This window comes from Artibeus jamaicensis, unplaced genomic scaffold (assembly GCF_021234435.1).
Source record: "Artibeus jamaicensis isolate MK-2021 breed Jamaican fruit bat unplaced genomic scaffold, CSHL_Jam_final contig_196, whole genome shotgun sequence".
NCBI lineage: Eukaryota > Metazoa > Chordata > Mammalia > Chiroptera > Phyllostomidae > Artibeus > Artibeus jamaicensis.
The window spans coordinates 2,694,615-2,712,734 of record NW_026521401.1 but is presented as its reverse complement, the minus strand read 5'-3'; the positions used below and the strand labels follow the sequence as shown (position 1 = coordinate 2,712,734).

Here is an 18,120-nt window from a genome sequence, read left to right as displayed (position 1 = left end):
GGTAACTATCCGCTTTTCTTTTGCTGATTTTAAGATTCTCTCCTTAACATTTGACATTTTAATCATGATGTGTCTTGGAGTGGGCCTCTTTGGGTTCATTTTGTTTGATACTCTCTGTGCTTCCTGAACTTTTATGTCTCGTTCCTTCACAGCTTAGAAAAGTTTTCTGTAATTATATTTTAAACTAGGTTTTTTCATTTCTTTTTTTAATATATAATCTACTTTCTTTTTTTATTGTTGTTCTGTCACAGTTGTCCCAATTGTCCCCTGTTGCTCTCCCTTGCCCTGCCCACTCCTGACTCCCACAGTCAATCTCCACCCTGTTGTCCATGTTCATAGATCAGTTTCCAATTTATTTCTTTCTATTTTAAATCCTTACCTGAGTATATATTTATTGATCTTAGAGAGAGAAGAAAAGAGAGAGGAGGGAGAGAGTGAGAGAGAGAGAAACATCAGTGGGTCAGTTGCCTCCCATATATGCCCTGACCAGGGACCGAACCCGCAACCCAGGCATGTGCCTTTACTGGGAATGGAACTCTCAACCTTTTGTCGTAGGGGACTATGCTCCCATCAACAAAGCCACCTGGCCAGGGCACAAACTAAATTCTTTAATCTAGTTTCCCAAATATGGAAAGGGCTTTTGCAAGTCAATAAGGAAAATATAAAAGGATATAAGCCTGTATTTCCTAGAAGGAAAAATAAATGGTTCACTCTTATTTTTACTAACATGCAAATTGAAACTACACTGAGACCCCTGGTCAGTGTGGCTCAGTTGGTTGGAGCCTCATCTCATAACTGAAAGTTTGCGAGTTTAATTCTCTATCATGGCACATGCTTAGGTTGCCAGTTCAATCCCTGGTCAGGATGTGTATGGGAAGCAGCCATAGATGTTTCTCTCTCACATCAATGTTTCTCTCTCTCCCTTTCTCTCTAAAGCAATGAAAGTAAAAGTCTTCATGTGAGAATAAAACTATGTTGAGATGTCACTTTTAACAGATTGGCAAAGTTCAAAAAGTTTAATAATACAGTGTTATAATGTGTATGTAGTAAGAGGTACTCTCATTTTTGTTTTTGCAAGTTTGTATCAGTCCAATCTCTATTAAGTACAATTTGCCGATTTTCATAGAATTACAAGTGCAAATTCATTTGGATCAATAATCACATTTATTTGTATTTGTTACATATAGTCTTAAGCATGTTGAGAATGACAGTGATTACTAGAAATAAAACTATAAAACTTTAAAAATGTAAGAAGAAACAGGACACACTTCCGGCCAAGATGGAGGCATAGGTGGAAACACTGTGCCTCCTTGCACAACCAAGTTTAAAGACAACAAAGTTTTAGTAACAAAAGTGCAATCCAAATACAGAAAATTGAACTGTACGGAAGTCCGACAACAACGAACCAGTCAGCCAGACTGGTAAGAGGGGTGGAGTCAGTGGGTGGCAGAGTGGGGTTGTGCTGGAAAAAGTGGCCAGACCAACCCAGGCACGCAGGTGGAGGTTGGCAGATCCCAGGTATCTGGTGGCAACAGGCGGACCCAGTGGGGGCACAAGGCAGCTGGCTGACTGCAGTCACATGTCCACATGCAGATAAACCAGGCGAAGGAGCAAGCAGTAAGACAGACCTCGCAGGCTAGGGCCCCAGCGAAGGGAATTAAAGCCTAAAAGCACCAACTGGAAAAACTTTTGGGGTTGAGGTGCTGGGAGAAGCTCCCAGGCTCACGGAGAGTTTGTGGGAGAGACCCACAGGGTCCTGGAGGGTGCACAAGCTCACACACCTGGGAACCACCACCAGAAGGGCTCAACTTGCTTGTGGGAAGTGGCAGAGGGGACAGAAATCTGAGAGAGAGCAGAACAAATGTCATTGCCCCTCTCTGACCCCACCCCCACATACAGCATCACAACCCAGCAACCTGGGTTGCCCTGCCCTGGTGAATACCTAAGGCTCCACCCCTCATACATAATAGGTGCAAACAGACCAAAACATTATGGCTCAAAAACAGCTCAAAGCCCCAGAGCCAATAAATCTAAGCGACCAAGACATAGTTAACCTTTCAGATGCACAGTTCAAAATACTGGTGATCAGGATGCTCACAGAATTGGTTGATTTTAGCCACAAATTAGAGGAACAAATGAAGGCTAAACTAATTGAAATGAAGGGAAATGCTCAGGAAATGAGTAGTGATAGAAAGGAAACTGGGACTCAAATTAAGGGTGTGGACCAGAAAGAAGAAAAAAAATGACCAAACAGAAAAAAATGAAGAAACAATAATTCAAAGAAAATGAGGAGAGGCTTAGGAACTTCCAGGACAATTTAAACATTCCAACATCTGAATTATAGGGGTATCAGAAGGGGAAAAGGAACAGCCACCAGTGGAAAACTTATTTGAACAAATAATAAAGGAGAACTTCCCTGATCTGGCAAAGGAAATAGACTGCCAGGAAATCCAGGAAGCTCAGAGAGTCCAAAGAAGTTGGACCCAAGGAGGAACATACCAAGGCATATCGTAATTACATTAGCCAAGATTAAAATGAAGGAGAGAATCCTAGAAGCAGCAAGAGATAAGCGGACAGTCACCTACAAAGGAGTTCCCATCAGACTGTCAGCTGATTTCTCAAAAGAGACCTTACAGGCAAGAAGGGGCTGGAAAGAAGTATTTCAAGTCATGAAATGCAAGGACCTACATCCAAGATTGCTCTATCCAGCAAAGCTTTCATTTAGAATGGAAGGGCAGATAAAGTGCTTCTCAGATAAGGTCAAGTTCAATGAGTTCATCATCAGTAAGCCCTTATTATATGGAATGTTAAAGGGATTTATCTAAGAAAAAGAAGATAAAAATATGAACAGTAAAATGACAGCAAACTCACAGTTATTAACCACACCTGTAACAAAAACAAACAATTAGAATAGAAACAGAACCACAGAAATGGAGATTACAAGGAGGGATAGCAACAGGGGTGGGAGAAGGAGAAGGGGAGACAGGTAGACAGAATAAGTAAAGAGCTAAGGGGAAAGTCACCTACAAAGGAGTTCCCATCAGACTGTCAGCTGATTTCTCAAAAGAGACCTTACAGGCAAGAAGGGGCTAGAAACAAGTGTTCCAAGTCATGAAATCCAAAGACCTACATCCAAGATTGATCTATCCAGCAAAGCTTTCATTTAGAATGGAAGGGCAGATAAAGTGCTTCTCAGATAAGATCAAATTCAAGGAGTTTATCATCACCAAGCCCTTATTATATGAAATGTTAAAGAGACTTACCTAAGGAAAAGAAGATAAAAAAGATGAACAGTGAAAGGACAGCAAACTCACAGTTACTAAGAACCACACCTAAAACAAAAATAAACTAACAGGACAGCTAGATTAGGAGCAGAACTATAGAAATGAAGATCACATGGATGGTTAGCAACAGGGGAGTGGGAGAAGGAGAAGGAGGGAGAAGATACAGAAAATAAGTAGCATAGACGGTAGGCAGAAAATAGATAAGGGGAGGGCAAGAATAGTATGGGAAATATAGAATCTAAAGAACTTGAGACACGTGGTCATAAACTAAAGGGGGGGGAATGGTGGGGAGGGGGTGTACAGGGTGGAGGGGAATGAAGGGGAGAAATAGAACTGTAATGGCATAATCAATAAAATATATTTTAAAAATACTAAATAAAATTTAAAAAATTAAAAACTGAAAAAGAAAAGAAAAAAAAGATCAGCCCTGGCTGGTATAGTTCAGTGGATTGAGCATGGGCTGTGAACCAAAGGGTTACCAGTTCAGTTCCCAGTCAGGGTACATGCCTGGGATGTGGGCCAGGTCCCCAGTGGGTGCCATGTGAGAGGCAACCACACACTGATGGTTCTCTCTCTCTTTCTCCTTCCCTTCCCCTCTTTCTAAAAATAAAGAATATTAAAAAATTAAAAAAAATTATAACCAATACAAAAAGAAAGTGAAAACTTAAAAAAAATTCAAATAGTAGGTGTTTGTAGGAGACCATTCTGTGTGGCATGGGCCCAGTTCCCTGTGGAAAGCAAGGTCCGATGTACAGAACCCATGCCCACGGATAGGTTCTCCCATGGGGAATCAGGCCTGCACTGTAGCTAGACTGCTATGAGACTTGCTTTTGTTAAAACTCCCTCACCCTGAATTAAGGTGGAAAACATTTACTGCAAAGTAACTTGCTAAAATCCATGCTAAACCTTCCCAGGATGAGTGTAACTTGTTCAACCACTTTTCCCTTTTAATTTGCAAATATTGTTCTTCTGTGATGTGATTAGCAGCAGCATCTCCTTTGTTTCTGTAAAAGGTAACCACCTAAAGCCATCCTGGGCATAGTAAATGAGGACCATTATGTAATGAGCCCAGAAAAAGAAATAAAGGCCTGTTATGGTGGAGGCCACGGCTTTTTCTCCCCTTGAGAGAAAAGCCATGTTGTCTCTTTTCCTCCACAGGACTCAGTAGTCCATGTGAATGTCTCATGCCTCATTCACAATGTGGCAGACCCCAAGAGCCAGGGTCTGCATCAGGGGTTATTTACCTTCTCATTTATCTTTTACAGAAAAATCACTTCTCAATAGGTGCTATTATTGAAATACCATACATGATTTTACTTTTATTTTATTTTTGAGGAAACCCAAAATTTGTTTTGATGGCCTTTCTTCTCCCTTCATTGCTTCTGAAACTCTGAGTCTAGTTTTATTTTATTTTAAAAATTATTTATTTATTTTAGACAGCAGGGAAGGAGGAAGAAAGAGAGGGAGAAAAACATCAATGTGTGCTTCCCTCTCATGCATCCCTCACCTGGAGCTTGACCTGGTCCACAACCCAGGCATGCGCCCTGACTAGGAATATGAACCAACACCCCTCTGGTTCACAGGCCAGTTCTTAATCTACTGAGCCACACCAGCCAGGGCTGAGTCTAGTTTTAGAGCTGAAATTATCGCTGCTAGGAGTGCTCCACATCGTATTGCTTTCTATCTGAGAACTAGATACAAAGTAGAATATCTGAATCGAAACAAAATACAACTGGTTCAGAAAACCAAATAATACCTAGGCCCTGTTTTCCTGGTTGAAACTTTTGACTGATTGAATCGGAACTTCAGACTGTTTGATTGGTTGGTTGAAAAGTTAATACTTATCAGCAGTTTTTAACTAAGGGCAGTTTTGCCCTTGAGGGTCACTTGAAATATCTGGAGATACAGTATTTGTAGTTTTCAAAAACTACAAATTGGGGTATTGATGACATTTGGTGAATGGAGGCCAGGGAGGCTGCTAAAAACCCCACAATGCACAGGGCACAGGACAGTATCCCCACCACAAATAATTATCTAGTCCAGAATGTTAATGGTGTGGGTGTTGAGAAACACTTATATAGAATTAAGATTAATATTCAGCATTCTTGTTCTGAAAGAATTTAAAGATACACACAGCTTTCATATTTTCTTCTGCCAAGAAAATTAGCAATGGCCCTTGTGTTTTTGGAAATGGGCCTCTGCAATCACCTCCCACCCCTACTCAGACTTTATAGCTGCTTAGGGAAAGAAAATAAAATTGGCAGCAGTTGGCAGGGCAGGTGATGCAAAGGCACTGTCTTAGAACCGGTGTGGAAGGACACGCCTGCTCTGAGTGTGGAGCTCAATTTTTCCTCAGTTGGTTTCCTTGAAGATGGCTATACTGGTCATCTTCCCGATCCTTGAGGGGCTGAAAAGGACAGCACAGTCATGAGCTCATTTCCCCCATCCTTTAGGAATTAATTCGATGCATGTATATTGAGTGTTTTTTATGTGCAAGGCTTTGAAGTGGTTGCTTAGTGGCCCTGGGGGCAGACAGGAGACAAGAAGATGAAGGCTCTGTATATACTTTCCCTCTCAGTGTACTCTTTAATTTTTCTCACTAGATCTTGACCTCAATCTTGCTCAACCTTCTCCTTATTTCATTCATTCTACCCAAAGTGATAAACATGCCATCATCTGGTATGTTCTAAGCAGTTTCTTATCTATATAGTATCTTCCAGATAACTTGCCCCCTGCCCCCAAAAGTTTTAAATCACCACTAATTGTAGCAATGTCTGTCATTACCCAATCCATTACCTGGTAGAGCTGGTCATTGGATAACAGAGTCTGCTTGTCTGAAGCTGCACAAAAGATAAACAAAACACACACACACAAGGTAGAATGGATAATAAATTTGATTATATTCATGCAATGGAGTACTAAATAGCAATCAGAATTAGTGAAATACACCTACATACAAGAATACTGATGGTTGTCACAAGTATATTGTTGATTAAAAAAAGCTACACACGAGTACTTACTGTATGAGTCTATGTTATAGAAGGAATAAAAACAGGCAAGATTAATCAATGTTAGAAGACAGGACAGTGCTCGCTTTTGAAGATAGGTAGAGTCTGGAAATGACCACAAGGGGGACGTCTAAGGTACTGGTAATATTATTCTTTTTTTGGGGTAATATTCTTCTTAAACTGGGTGCTGGCTTAAGGGGTAAGCTTGATTGTTTAACTTTTTTTAAAAAAGAGTTTATTTATTTTATTTTTAAAGAGAGGGAAAGGGAGGGAGAAAGAGGAGGAGAGAAACATCAATGTGTGGTTGCCTCTCATGCCCCCCCAACCAAGGACCTGGCCTACAACCCAGGCATGTGCCCTGACTGGGAATCAAACTGGGCAGCCTTTGGTTTGTAGGCTAGCGCTCAATCCACTAAGCCACACCACTTAGTGCTATTTTTTTTTGAGCTGTATGCTTGTGATTCATGCGCTTTTCTGTATGTATGTTCTACTTTAGAGTTGTTTTTTTAAACAGAGAGGGAGTTGAATCTTGGGACAGGTAGCTATGCTGTGAAAACACCAAGTGTCCTTTTCTCCTGACTACAGAGAGCCTCACCCAACCATGCACATTAACAATACGTGCCAACTCAATCTCTTCTCTTGGGACTCTTTTGATACGAAGAAAGCTGAGGGGTCTCATATCTCATCTAAGAACATCTTTTACCTCTTGATTGGCGAACTCCATCCTGTCCAGCAATGAAGTACACCCCAACAGCAAGGAAAAAAATGCTGATGATTTCCGCGAAGACAAAACCAGACATGGTGGATGCATTCAACTCAATGCAGTTCTGACACACTGTGAGGAAAGGGAGGGACAAGCTTACTTCAGGGTGTGAAAGTTGCTTTTCTGAATATTTTTCTCCTGCCACCAGCAATAATGCCTTTGTCTAGTCAGGACAACAAGCTCCTCCCTCTGTGGGTTGTACAACAAAGGAATTGTCTGGGAAGATCCTTGGGCTAAGAATGCAATGCTTCTTGGTGTTCCTCTCTCCTTCAGGAGTCCTGTGGAAGTCCATGTAGTCTTATTACCAGGAACTATGTGAAACAGAAGAAAGACTAGATCTTCTTCTCCATGTTCAACTGCCTTCAACATCTCACTGCTATTCACCTTGTAATCTCCTGTTTCCTCTACACACCCTAACTCAGATTGTATTAGTTGCTGACTGCTCCAATACAGGAGGCCTACCCAAAGGTAAACCAGGTTTTCAGGACTGGCTATGTTTTACCAAGAAGCTGGGGGGACCTGTCTTGTTATATAATCAAAAAGAGGCAAGCTGCGGTTAAGAGAATTGGCTGTTTAGCATCTATTTTATCACTCATTCTGGACAGAAAATCACCAACAGCAAATACAGCTTAATTTCACAACAAACAAACCAGAGAGGATCACATACTTCTATAATACACTTGGAGTATAGTAGAATTGTTCTTTGATCCTTGACACAAGTATGTCCCTCGGGGGTCCTTCAAACCACTTCCCAGTTTCCATGTATTTCCATTTGTCATTATTTCCTTCCCATCTTTAAACCATTTTATATTTTGATCTTTCAAGTTACAAGTCAGAAGTACTGAATCATCTTCTTGATTTTCATCCACTGCTAGTGTTGGTTCTCCTAAAAGGGGAAAAGCCATGCTCTGTTAAGGATCTTGCCTTCTTCTCTCTACCCCAAGGTATCAGAAGAAGATCATTATGGCAGTGCTTCTACAACTTTAATGTGTCCATGAATCACATGGGGATGTAGTTAGAATTTCAGGTTCTAATTTAATGATTCTGGGGAGGGACTGAGATTCTGTATTTCTAACATGCTTCCAGGTTATATCAATGCTTTTGGTTCATGGGTAACATTTTGAGTAGTTCCTAGCTGCTAGCGTGCTGTTGTTTCTCCTCCAAGAATTAGACAGTTAATTGCTAGTCATGACTGGCCAGTGATTTGGTTGACAGTGGAGAGATTTTTCTATTTATCACACATTATCCTAGAACCACAGTTGTAGGAAACCATATTTCCATAATTTCCTCAGATTTTGAGCATAGAAAGAAGCCATTTCCCTACCTTGTTTCCACTGGGCAATAGTACCTGTAGGAACAGAAGAGAGACAGAGGATCATCAGCTGGGTGGAATTATTCAGATGCCCTGAGGTATCATTTACATGGTCATTTGAGGCCAAGATGGAGAGAGGTCCTAGTCCACAGGAATAATGGTATCCAGACCTATGTCCCTGAACTGTTAACATAAATCACTAAATTAAATTCAGGGTGTTGTATGATAAAGAATTTGTCAGATCTCTGTCATGAATTCCTGGGAGGGAGTTTCTCAACCCTTGGAATTTCAAGAGTGCTTTTATTATTCTTACTGGGCCCTAGAGCCATATATGTGTGTATACTAATGAGATGTTTAAGGATGAGGGCTGGTCAAGACCAGCCTCATGATTAGAGAATTGGGACTTTGTGCTCTGGGAGGGGAGGGCCTCTGGAGACTGATTTAGTCACATGGCCAATGATTCAATTAATCGTGACTATGTAATGAAACTCAGTGGAGATTCTTGGTTGGTGAAGACCAACCAATGTGTTAGGAAGGGGATATATTCTAATTCTAAACGGGGAGGCACAAATCCCACCCTACTGCTGATTTTATTTTTCTTTTAAAAATATTTTCTCTCACCCTGGCTGGTGTAGCTCAGTGGATTGAGCACGGGCCTGTGAACCAAAGAATTGTGGTTTGATTCCCAGTCAGTGCACATGCCTGGGTTGCAGGCCCGTCCCCAGCAGGGTCGCATGAGAGGCAACCATACATTGATATTTCTCTCCCTCTCTCCTTCCCTTCCCCTATAAAGATAAATAAAATCTTTAAAAAATGTTCTCTCATTCTGTGAGTTGACTTTTTAAAAAGATTATTGATTTATTCTAAGAGAGATGGGAAGGGAAGGAGAAAGGGAGAGGAACATTGATGTGTGGTTGCCTCTCATGCATTCCCTACTGAGGCCATGGCCTACAACCCCGGCATGTGCCCTGACTGGGAATAGAACCTTCAACTCTTTGGTTTGTAGGCTGGTACTCAATCCACTAAGCCATACCAGTCAGGGCTGATATTATTTTATTTTTAACTCATAGTTTCTGTTTTTTCATTTTAAAAATACATTTTATTGATTATACTATTACAACTGTAACAGTTGTAATAACATAATCAATGCCATTTTTTCTCCCCTTTATTCCACTCTCCCCTTCACCCCCCATCACAATCATTCCCCCACCTTAGTTCATGTTTATGGGTTGTACATGTAAGTTCTTTGTCTTCTTCATTTCTCATACTCTTCTTAATCTTGCTCTGTATATTATGTACCTATCATTTATGCTTTTTATTCCCTGTACCTTTTCCCCCGTTCTCCCCCTCCCCTTCACCACTGATAACCCTCCATCTGATCTCCATTTCTGTTAAACTGTTCCTGTTCTCATTGTTTGCTTAGTTCATTTTTGGTTTTGATTTTTTTAGGTTCAGTTGTTGATAGTTGTGACTTTCTTATCATTTTACTGTTCATATTTTTGATCATCTTCTTTTTCTTAGATAAGTCCCTTTAACACTTCACAAAACAAGGGTTTGGTGATGATGAACTCCTTTAACATTAACATTACTTTATCTGGGAAGCACTTTATCTGCCCTTCCATTCTAAATGATATCTTTGCTGGATAGAGTCATCTTGGATGTAGGTCCTTGCCTTTCATGACTTGGAATACTTCTTTCCAGCCCCTTCTTGCCTGCAAAGTTTCTTTGGAGAAATCAGCTGATAGCCTATGGGAATTCCTTTGTAGGTACCCCTATACTTTCCTCTTGCTGCTTTTAAGATTCTCTCCTTATCTTTCATCTTGGATAATGTAATTATGATGTGCTCTGGTGTGTTCCTCCTTGGGTCCAAATTCTTTAAGACTCTCTGAGCTTCCTGGACTTCCTGGAAATCTATTTCCTTTGCCAGATTGGGGATGTTTTCCTTCATTATTTGTTCAAATAAGTTTTCAATTTCTTGCTCTTCCTCTTCTCCTTCTGGAAGCCCTAACATTTGGGTGTTGGAACATTTGAAGTTGTCCCAGAGATTCCTAAGCCTCTCCTCATTTTTTTGAATTCTTGTTTTTTCATTCTGTTTCAGTTGAATGCTTATTTCTTCCTTTTGTTCCAAATCATTGATTTGAGTCCCACTTCTCCCCCCTCACTGTTGGTTTCCTGTACATTTTCCTTTATTTCACTTTGTATAGCCTTCACTTTTTCCTCTATTTTGTGACCATACTCAACCATGTGTGTGAGCACCCTGATTACCAGTGTTTTGAACTGTGCATCTCATAGGTTGGCTATCTCCTCACCACTTAGTTGTATTTTTTCTGGAGCTTTGATCTGTTCTTTCACTTGGGAGATATATATATATATATTCTTTAAAGGCCTGTTACATAGTAAGGGGGAGAGCCTTAGGTATTAGCCAGGGCTGGGCAACCCACATCACTGTGTTGTGGCACTGCATGTGGGGGAGGGGTCTGAGAGGAAAAGCCAGTTGCACAACTCTCAACAGACTTTCAGTCATTTTCTCCACTACCTGCAAGCAAATCGGGCCCTTCTGGTGCTAATTTCTGGGTGGGTAGTTTTGTGTACATTCTAGGACTCCGTGGGTCTCTCCAATAAACTGTCCTGTGAAGCTGGGAATTTCTCCTGCTAACTGAACTCCCACAGGTATTTTTCAGTCAGAGGTTTTGAGGCCTTATTTCTGGGCACTGGAAGCCTGGATTACAGAGCCTGTCTCCCTCCCTAGTTGTTTCTTCGGTTTATCCACATGCAAATTTGGGACAGCCTGCTATGCCAGCTGCCACCTTGCCTACCCTGGTCCTCTTGCTGTCACCCCCATTGTCCATCTCCACCCCTCCTACTGGTCTGATGAATGTTTCTTCTTTAACTTCTTGGTTGTTGGACTTCCATACAGTTCAACTTTATAGCAGTTCTGGTTATTTTTTTACTATAAATTTGTTGTTGTCCTTCTTTCGTTTGTGTGAGGAGGCAAAGTGTATCTACCTACACCTTCATCTTGGCCAGAAGTCTGATTTTGTTTTTTTGTAATAAAATTGTGATAGTGTGTATAGTACTTTCCTGAGTTGTTCTATCAAATTAACAGACTTAAGGGGGTTGTGGGAACCATCCAGATTTGTATCCAGTTCATCAGAAGTATGGGTGCTCTGGAGACCCCTGAAATTTTGCCTGGCATTTAAAATGAGGTGGGGTACATCTGGCCAAGATAGAAGCATAAGTAGATACACTTTGCTTCCTTACACAACCAAAAGAAGGACAAGACAATTTACAAAATAATAAGCCCTGGCTGCTGTAGCTCAGTGGATTGAGCACAGGTCTGTGAACCAAAGGGTTTCTGGTTCAATTTCCAGTCAGGGTACATGCCTGTGTTGTTGGCCAGGTCCCTAGTAGTGGGCACATGAGAGGCAACTACACATTGATGTTTCTCTCCCTCTCTTTCTCCTTCCTTTCTCCTTTTTCTAAAGAATAAATAAAATCTTTAAAAATAATAAAAATAAATAATAACCAGAACTGCCAGAAAATTGAACAGTATGGATGTCCAACAACCAAGAAGTTAAAGAAGAAACATTCATCTAGACTGTAAGGAGAGGAAGAGATGGGCAGCCAGGGCAGAGAGGGCGCATGGCAAGGCTACATCTGGAGGACCCAGTGGTCCCACATTTGTGTGTGGATAAATAGGGAGGAATAACTTGTGAGCAAGACAGCCCTTACAAGCCAGAGTCCCAGCATGGGAAAAGAAAGCCTCAAAAATCAGTGGGGGTTGAGGAGGCAGGAGAAACTCAGCCTCACAGGAGAGTTCATTTGAGAGACGCACAGGGTTCTAGAACATACACAAGCCTGCCCACCCCCCCAGTAATCAGCACCAGAAAGGCGTAATTTGCTTGTGGGTAGTGGGAGAAGTGACTGAAAGCTGGTCGAGAGCCAAGCAAACAACACTGTTCCCTCTCAGACCCCTCCCCCATATACAGTGCCACAACACAGTGATGTGGGTTGCCCAGCCCTGGCTAATACCTAAGGCTCTCCCCCTTACTATGTAACAGGCCTTTAAAGAATATATATATATATCTCCCAAGTGAAAGAACAGATCAAAGCTCCAGAAAAAATACAACTAAGTGGTGAGGAGATAGCCAACCTATGAGATGCACAGTTCAAAACACTGGTAATCAGGGTGCTCACACACATGGTTGAGTATGGTCACAAAATAGAGGAAAAAGTGAAGGCTATACAAAGTGAAATAAAGGAAAATGTACAGGAAACCAACAGTGAGGGGGAGAAGTGGGACTCAAATCAATGATTTGGAACAAAAGGAAGAAATAAGCATTCAACTGAAACAGAATGAAAAAACAAGAATTCAAAAAAATGAGGAGAGGCTTAGGAATCTCTGGGACAACTTCAAATGTTCCAACACCCAAATGTTAGGGCTTCCAGAAGGAGAAGAGGAAGAGCAAGAAATTGAAAACTTATTTGAACAAATAGTGAAGGAAAACATCCCCAATCTGGCAAAGGAAATAGATTTCCAGGAAGTCCAGGAAGCTCAGAGAGTCTTAAAGAATTTGGACCCAAGGAGGAACACACCAGAGCACATCATAATTACATTATCCAAGATGAAAGATAAGGAGAGAATCTTAAAAGCAGCAAGAGGAAAGTATAGGGGTACCTACAAAGGAATTCCCATAGGCTATCAGCTGATTTCTCCAAAGAAACTTTGCAGGCAAGAAGGGGCTGGAAAGAAGTATTCCAAGTCATGAAAGGCAAGGACCTACATCCAAGATGACTCTATCCAGCAAAGATATCATTTAGAATGGAAGGGCAGATAAAGTGCTTCCCAGATAAAGTAATGTTAATGTTAAAGGAGTTCATCATCACCAAACCCTTGTTTTGTGAAGTGTTAAAGGGACTTATCTAAGAAAAAGAAGATGATCAAAAATATGAACAGTAAAATGATAAGAAAGTCACAACTATCAACAACTGAACCTAAAAAAATCAAAACCAAAAATGAACTAAGCAAACAATGAGAACAGGAACAGTTTAACAGAAATGGAGATCAGATGGAGGGTTATCAGTGGTGAAGGGGAGGGGGAGAATGGGGGAAAAGGTAAAGGGAATAAGAAGCATAATGGTAGGTACATAATAGGTGGTGAGGCTAAGAATAGTGTAGAAAATGGGGAAGCCAAAGGACTTATATTCATGACCCATGGACATAAATTAAGTGGGCAGCAGGAGAATGCTCTTGTGAGAGGGGATGTAGAGTGTGTGTGGGGGAATAAAGAGGAGAAAAAGTGGGACAACTGTAATGGCATAATCAATTAAAATATACTAAAATAATTTTTAAAAGAAAAAACTCAGAGACAGAGAATTTTGTAATGTTTGCCAGGAAAAAGGGAGGTGGAGGAGGATATAGAGGGATAAATGGTGATGGGCAGAGACTTTATTTGGGGTGGTGAGCACACAATACAGTGTACAGATCATGTAGAATTGTGCATCTGAAATCTATAGAATTTTGTTAACCAGTGTTACCCCAATAACTTCACTAAGAAGGCAAAAAAGAGATTAAAATGAGGGTAGACACATTCTGCTGGTTATAGAAGGATAAGCTCAATCAGCACCGAATATGACCTGTGAGCCTCTACATTCTTTCCTGATGGAAGAGTTTTTCAAGTTGAATGTGCTATGAAGGCTGTGGAAAATAGTAGTATAGATAATGGAATCAGATGTAGAGATGATGTAGTCTTTCGGGTAGAAAAATTAGTCCTTTCTAAAGTTTATGAGGAAGAATCCAACAAATGACTTTTTAGTGTTGAAGTGGCAGTAGTAGGTTTGTTGACAGATGCTCATTCATAGCAGAATTTGCAAGAAAAGATGCTTCCAACATTAGATCTAACTTTGGCTATGACATTCCACTAAAACATCTTGCAGACAAGAGTGGCCATGTACGTACATGCATATATACTCTACAGTGCTTTTAGACCTTTTCCTGCAGTTTTGTGTTTGGGTCTTACAGTGCGAATGCTGGTGCACATTTCTATATGATTGATCCATCAGGTGTTTCATGTGGTTATTGGGGCTGTGCTATTGGCAAAGCCAGGCAAGCTGCAAAGACAGGAACAGAAAAGCTTCAGATGAAAGAAATGACCTGCTGTGATGTTGTTAAACAAATAAAAATAATTAATAGTACACGATGAAGTTAAGGATAAAGCTTTTGAACTGAAGCTCAGCTGGGTTGGTGAAATAACTAAAGGAACACATGAAATTGTTTTAAAAGATATATGGGAAGAAACAGAAATATGCTAAGGAATCTTGGAAGGAAGAAGATGAGTCAGATGATGATAAGATGTAACATTTGCTTCAGCATTTATTTTTAAATTTGTAATATAGTTCCCAAACTATTTTGCCTCTTGGACTATTACATACCCACTGACCAGTTTTCATTACATTTTGTCTTGTAAAAAAATAAAGTGAATGTAGTTTTGTTGGTGACTGTGCCCTTAACCTATGGGGTCTGATACTAACTTTTAGCATCAGAATTGTATTGCCTCGAAATACAAGTCTATGTAAGGGTACCGATTGTAAAATTTGGAATCTCTTCTCCTTCAGCAGCTAAAGTAGTGTGTGTGCACTAGCTAAAGCCTTTAGAGGTGAGTTCTAAAATCTTCAGTTTTGATGATCCATTTCTTGTAGGAAACTCTGAATGTCCCAGAGTAGTTAGCTATTCATTATCATGGTATCTCCCCTGCCAGGTAGGTATAGGAGTAAGCTATTCAATAGATCCCAAATTTGTGTCCAAACCCAGAATAGTAGAGTTGTATGGTAGAAGTACTATAGAGAACTAGCTCTGGAGTTCAATTCAATTGTATTTAATTTAAATTTGCTGAGGTCTATTATGTTCCTGACATGATTAAGTAAAGCAAAAGAAAGGGGTAGTGAGATGAAGAATAGTTGCTGCTTCCAAAGAGTTTACAATGAGGTGGAAAAAATACATATGTAATCAATATAATAAAACATAAATTATCATTTAGTACTTATATGAAAACATGTAAAAGGGATGAAAACTATTGATTTTGCTCAAGTGTGAGTGAGAGGGAAAGCTTACCAGAGAAGGTGACTGTTGACTGGGCCTAAAGAATAAGTAGGAATTCACTAGACAGAGAAAGACATTCTGGGGAGAAAGAATAGCTAAGGAAAGATATAGACTTGGAAAAAGACAAGAGAGGTAGTATGGCTAAAGGGGAATCAAAGTATGATGAATCAAAGTATGATGAATCAAAGTATGATGAAAATAGTTGGAAAGAGTTAACTGTCTTAGACCTTCACACAAGGCTGAACAGTTTATCAATTGTACCCACCATAGTGCCTGGAATATAATAGGAACTTTATATTTGTTAAATAAATGCCTAAATGAATAAATGAATGAACTTTTTAAAAGCAAGACACATAGTTAAGCAGATTTCTCACTAGCTCTTCTTCCTGACCACCTGCTCACCCTGGGAAGGACAAAGAGGCCTCTCATTTCAACTCAGGCTCCATAGGAAAGAGGGTGGAGTGATTGCTGACATCTTTTGATCTTTTCTTAAAAAATATTTTGTTTATTTATTTTTAATGAGAGGGGAATGGAGGGAGAAGAAGAGGGAAAGAAACATCAATGTGTGGTTGCTTCTTGTGCGCCCCCCACTGGGGACCTGGGCCATACATAATCCAGGTATGTGCCCTGACTGGGAATTGAACTGGCAACTAACTCTGGTTTGCAGGCCAGCACTCAGTCCACTGAGCAATATCAGCCAGGGCTGACAGCCTTTAATCTTGCTTATCTGAGTTCTACTTTCTTTTGGGACTTGAGAACTCATGTAGCCAAATTTCTTATGTTGCCTGCAGAGAGAACTGATCCCAGAGGGAGCAGGCATTGCCCAAGTTCACACAGATCATTGGTGGCTGAGCTCAGATTCCTGCTCTAAGGAAAGAGCTGCTCACACAGGCTTTCTGCATTGCCCCTAAACTTGTGTTGTTTGCTTCCATTCCTCCAGAAATAATTCTATACTCTCAGTGACCTCTTTAAGTCTTCTACCCAACCATCACACAGCTCAGCTTTGACAGGTGGCATTACCTCCCTCTTAGTTTGTTAAGAACATAGATGCTGTAATGGTCCTTTCTCTTTCACCTTTCTTTCCATCTATAAGACTTTCTATGGCCAAAGCCATATATACTTCTTTTCTTTTCTCTTTTCTTTCTTTTCTTTTAGTCTCAGAGGGTAAGGTTGTCTTTCCTTCTGTGCTCTGGACCCTACTCTTGACTCTGTCCTTTCAATATCAACCCCAGGACCTCACTCTAGTCACTATCTACTTCTTTAGATAGTAGCACATTTGAGAATGTGCTCAAATTTCTCTCTCACTCAAAAAATTTCTTCTTAGACTGTACTCCCCTCCCCCCATTTACCACTGTAACCCTCCTCCATTCTCACCCAAACTTCTTTAAAGAATAGTCCACACTTGCTTCTCTTTATCACCTTCCCTTCCCTTTGTACTCATTTCCATTTGGCTTCTAATCACACTACCCCAAGGCAACTGTTCTAAATCATCCATGAACTTTATTTTGCCGAGTCCCACAAACTTAAACTTTTAAATATATTCTTATATTAGTGGATAACTCCTTAATATTTCATACTCTCAGTAAATTTCTCCTTTGGGAGCTTTCTATTTCTGTAGTATCTTTTGTTTCCATAGTATCAGATCCATCTGATTATTCCAGCTCTTTGATCATTTCCTTATCTCTTTCCAGGGATATTCTTTCTCTAACTACCCCTTAAAGGTTGGTGTCTTTACAGTTCCACCCTAAGTATCTCTTCTTCATATCTAACATAATACTTCTGTGATTTCAACAACTTTCATGGTGTTAGCTTCCCCCATTGAGTGGAGAACCACCTCTAGTCCCAAATGCAAATATTGGCTCAATTCATCCACTTCTAGATGAATATTTACAACTGAATATTCATTCAGGCATCTTATATTGCACCTTACACTCAATCTTGAAACACTGAAACTTATTTCTCTAAGTAGTTTATGATTTCTTTAGGGCAGAAATTTATGATTTCTCATAGGGCAGATTTCTTTTTCATTTATATCTTCCTAGCTTATTACATAATAGGACCTCACTGTATTGTTGACTAGTGATGGAACTGACTGACTGAATGAATGTTTCACAAATCTAACCCCAACTCTCAGGTAAAAAAAAAAAAATATATATATATATATATATATATATATATATATATATATATATATATATATACACACACACACACACACACCTTTTTCGTTCAGGTTTCTGGCCTGCGTCCTTTTGGGCTACATTCAAACCTAAGATGGCGACATCCAGGTTCTCTCTCTAGCCAGCCAAGTTCTCTGACTTGATTTCTCAGGAAATAAGATTTCTCATCTCTCTCATGGGACACTGCTTCTCTCTAATAGAGAATAATAAGAGGCTTCATTTTTGCCCTGCCTTCTTTGAACTCTAAGGTAACAGCTGAGCTAGGCTCCGAGTCAGCAATCCCAATATTCTTGTCCCCTGGTGGCCTCTTACTCTGAGTCTTTCTCCAGGCTGCCAGACCCCCTAAGTGGGCCCTTACCTTGAAGAAGAGAGATAGCCAGGATGAGGCCAGCCAAATGCTTCCCCTGCTCCATGTTAGTCTCTGTTCTTCTCTCACTGATAGAAGTACTGAGCAGCCTCTATCACCAGCCAGCC

The 18,120-nt window shown here is 40.4% G+C and overlaps 1 protein-coding gene and 1 pseudogene across 1 annotated transcript; one reads left to right on the top strand and one right to left on the bottom strand.

Moving 5' to 3' along the window:
• Positions 1 to 1,141: 1,141 nt before the first annotated feature.
• Positions 1,142 to 18,120, bottom strand: LOC119050803 (T-cell surface glycoprotein CD3 gamma chain). Its single transcript, XM_037147338.2, has 6 exons — positions 18,005 to 18,120; positions 8,380 to 8,403; positions 7,723 to 7,941; positions 6,996 to 7,127; positions 6,081 to 6,124; positions 1,142 to 5,691 (listed from the first exon to the last, which is right to left on the bottom strand). Exons 1-6 carry the CDS (start codon positions 18,057 to 18,059, stop codon positions 5,626 to 5,628), a joined length of 540 nt encoding a protein of 179 aa, XP_037003233.2. The 5' UTR covers positions 18,060 to 18,120; the 3' UTR covers positions 1,142 to 5,625.
• On the top strand, positions 13,613 to 14,725 carry LOC119050798 (proteasome subunit alpha type-3-like; annotated as a pseudogene).